General features: G+C 33.5%; 1 protein-coding gene across 1 annotated transcript; it reads left to right on the top strand.

Moving 5' to 3' along the window:
• The first annotated feature begins 1,655 nt into the window (after positions 1-1,655).
• LOC149531633 (3'-N-debenzoyl-2'-deoxytaxol N-benzoyltransferase-like) lies at positions 1,656-3,372 on the top strand. Its single transcript, XM_089810581.1, has 2 exons — positions 1,656-2,164; positions 2,303-3,372. The coding sequence occupies exons 1-2, from the start codon at positions 1,730-1,732 to the stop codon at positions 3,128-3,130; spliced, it is 1,263 nt and encodes a 420-aa protein (XP_089666707.1). The 5' UTR covers positions 1,656-1,729; the 3' UTR covers positions 3,131-3,372.
• Positions 3,373-3,816: the final 444 nt, after the last annotated feature.

Here is a 3,816-nt window from a genome sequence, read left to right as displayed (position 1 = left end):
TACGGCCAAATACAGGAACAATTATAAAATAGGTCTGCAAGATCCCTCAAGATCCAATCCCCACACTAATGAGTCCATATCCACACTCTAGTAGAAACCTCAAAGGAAGATCACAGCTTGTGCTCACATGCCCATCAAAAAATCTCCTTATTTTCCAGGCCTTAGCTACTAGCCCTTCTCCAAATTCGCTCCTCCACTTCATCCTCTTCTCCAAGCTGGATGAGTCATGACTTAAGACTCCATAAAACCCCCTTCTTATACCCAACTAAACCAGAAGTTGGCCTAGCCCATTATAAATTAAAATAAACCATTATAGTAAATATTTGCATAAGCCACAAGTCAGCTGCAACACTCATTAACTACCCAGAACCCAAATTAGATGCCAAAAGTTAGCTCATAGAAGCCAAGACCAAATTGAGTGTCAAAGAAACCATGTCTAGTATCAGCATTCCACCAAGCATAACTGAGCTCCATCATTGACTAAGCTAAGTCGGGCAACACCACTACCGAATCCTAGTGCAAAATTGAGCCACAGTAGATGTCGAGTTCCTCCTTCATGGACCAAGTCCCTTCATTGACCCATTTATAGTCATCCAAAACATTTCCACTATATTGCCAGTCAAAAGGTCATGGGAAATTTGAAAGCATACAATTAGTTGTACATATGTTAATGTTTGACAATAATAAGTTAACATGTGTGATCTTGCACTTCAAATACATCCTAGCCATTGCAAGTAATTATTTTGTACTACTATAGGTACAAAGTAATAGGCCCTTAGCTGAATTTTTTTAATTAGCTAGATGTAGAATGACATTAATTGTTCATATATTATGCATACTCTAACTAAATATCAAATTATTTGGATGAGATATTAAATTAAATCCCATGCACTTCTCAATTTAAATATAACTATCTACATTATATCCCTTGTCTCGAGGTCAATATAGTGAGTTACAAATACATTAAATTGTTTTTGTAGTTTTATTTTGCTATTTTTATATATGAATTTTTCAAAACAATTTTGATTAATGTTTTGATGAAAATGAAAAATAATTATAAAAATATCAATTCATAAAGTAAATTGAATTTAAACATTTAAAAGAATCAAATTTTGTATATATAAATATTATACAAATTATAAAAATCTCCTTTCTCATCACATTATTGTTTTTGCGATTACATTTCTAGTTTCCCGTAGCATAGACTGATATTTGTGGAGTCAGGAAGTGATGTTTTCATTGAAATTGAGATATAGAAGACGTGGATTGATATAGCTATTATACTTCGAGAGAACTGTAGCGGCAAGCTATGCAGAATTTTACTGCTGAAGGAAATTTCGTTCGCAGACCACTATCGAATGGTGACAACTGAAAAGTCTATCGGCCTTCATTATTAATTTCAAAATATGTTCTAGAACCTTATGGAAGACCAACTCATTGAGATAGCTTCGTGAGAGTATACTAAAGTTTCAATCCCCCAAGTCAATACCTAACAGATCTTTCTAATGAGATTAGACTTTTAGATATCAATCCTTATTCCAATTGTCTTCAAAATTTCTACGGAATTCTCTCCATGAGATTGACAACTAACCCTCGATCTGTCCGTCGATTAACATAATTCCAACTTCATATCTGATCTATATAAACTAGACAGCAATCATCTACATTTGATTATTTCCATATTCTCCTATGGAAAGAAGCCAATTAAAGAGAACATATTTCAATTGTAATGGAGAAGGAAGAGTTGAGGGTGAAGATTGTGGATCAATGCCTAGTGCCACCATGTCTTCCTACACCCGGAGACATCCTTTATCTCTCTAATCTTGATAACCAGCCAGCAACGAGAATTATCTTTAATACAGTACTTGTGTATGAGAACTTGGATTGTGAGAAGAATGTAGCATATCCTGCCAAGACAATTCGAGAAGCTCTTTCGAAGGTGTTGGTGTATTATTATCCTCTGGCTGGGAGGCTGAGAAAGAAAGAAGATGGGACGCTTCAAATGGAGTGCACGGGAGAAGGTGTTGTCTTTGTGGAAGCCATGGTGAACAACACTCTCTCAGCTCTCGGAGATTTGGACTACCTCAAGCCATCATTTAAACAGCTGCTCGTCACTTTCCCTCCTGATACAGATATTGAGGAGATTCATCCCATGGCTATTCAGGTAAACTAAATAATTGTCTTCAACCTTGCATGTTTGTTATATAAATATTTAATGCATTTGAAAATCCTTATGAATGATATAGCATCTTTAGTTCATGTGTCACTATTAGTATAATAATTATTGCTTAACTTGTTATAGGTAAATCATTTTACATGTGGAGGGTTTGTTGTAGCAGTCACCTTTTACCATGGTGTATGTGATGGACGAGGGTTAGGGCAATTTCTCAAAGGTCTTGGAGAGATGGCTATGGGAAATGATTTGCCTAATGAGAAACCAATATGGGATAGAGAGCTTCTTAAATCAAAGAAGTTGATGGGTCGTGACTTAGATATGATTGAAGGAAAAAGAGATAGTACATCAAACTTATTGACACCTTCATTATATGAAGAATCGGTTCAAATGTCTCTAATGTTGGACCGTAATACAATAAAGTGTATGAGGGAAAAAATTATGGAAGAATGTGGAGACATTTGCACTACATTCGAAATTGTTTCAGCTTTGGTTTGGCAAGCAACAGAAAAGATAGTTGAAATTCCATATACTCAAAGTACAAATGCTTTCTTTGCAGTAGATGCTCGAAAAATATTTAGTCCACCACTACCAAATGGATACTATGGAAATGGTATTATTTTTGGATGTGCAAAGACTACTATCCTTGAACTCATGAGCCAACCTCTTTCATATATAGTGAATATCATAAAAAAGACAAAGATGTCAATAACCAATGAGTATCTTCAATCAATAGTTGATCTCAACCCATTTTCATGGGATAGTTTTGGTAACCAATGTAATATAGCACTAAGTGATTGGAGGTGGTTGGGATATAATGAAGTTGATTTTGGGTCAGGATGTCCAGTAAATGTGTGTCCTATGCATTGGACTGAAAATGGATTGAAGAACCCAATTGCTTTCATCTTCCTTCCTCCTTCTAAGGAAAAGGTTGATAAATTTAAGATGATAACATGAATGCACCCACAAAAATTTAAGTCATTTGAAACTGAAGTGGAAGCCATCATCAACAAATATATTGAAAAAAATATAGTTGTATAGGCTATATTGTATATAAATTGATGGAGATGCTACAATAAGATATGCATCCCTTAATTTAGTCATATTGGTCCTAGGATATGAAAAGTTAGGTATTCACCCTAGGATCTCTTGTAAGATATGGTGTGAAATTTTAATAATCTATAATATTATTTTATATCTATGTAGTTTTATAGTATGTTATTGTGGCTTACAAATATATTTTGTTGTTATTGTTGTGTCCTATCTTCTATATTATCTTATTTTTATAATTACAAGTATGGTCAAGTGGAATTAGAGCTATGATTTTTAGTAATGCTATCATTCATAGAATACTTTTTAAGTTTTCATTCTTCTAGAAATATCACCAAATTTTATTAAGGTTTTGTTATTTTCAAAAAAAAAAAAGTCCTAGCATAGTATGATATGATATTATCAAGTTGTATCAAATGCATGCATGAAAAAATGCAATATATTAACATTTTTCCTTCAAAACTTTTCTTTTATGTTGTCTTCATTTTAATGAAAATGAAAATGAAGACATATCATAATAATAATGTAACCAACATAGAGTGGCTTATTGTTATGGTCAACATAAAAACTATATTTCTTCCCAAATAAAGGAT

Source organism: Cupressus sempervirens, chromosome 11, assembly GCF_028749045.1.
Source record: "Cupressus sempervirens isolate cs-2001-9-10 chromosome 11, ASM2874904v1, whole genome shotgun sequence".
NCBI lineage: Eukaryota > Viridiplantae > Streptophyta > Pinopsida > Cupressales > Cupressaceae > Cupressus > Cupressus sempervirens.
The sequence above is the reverse complement of the archived record's forward strand: the minus strand, read 5'-3'. Positions and strand labels throughout refer to the sequence as shown.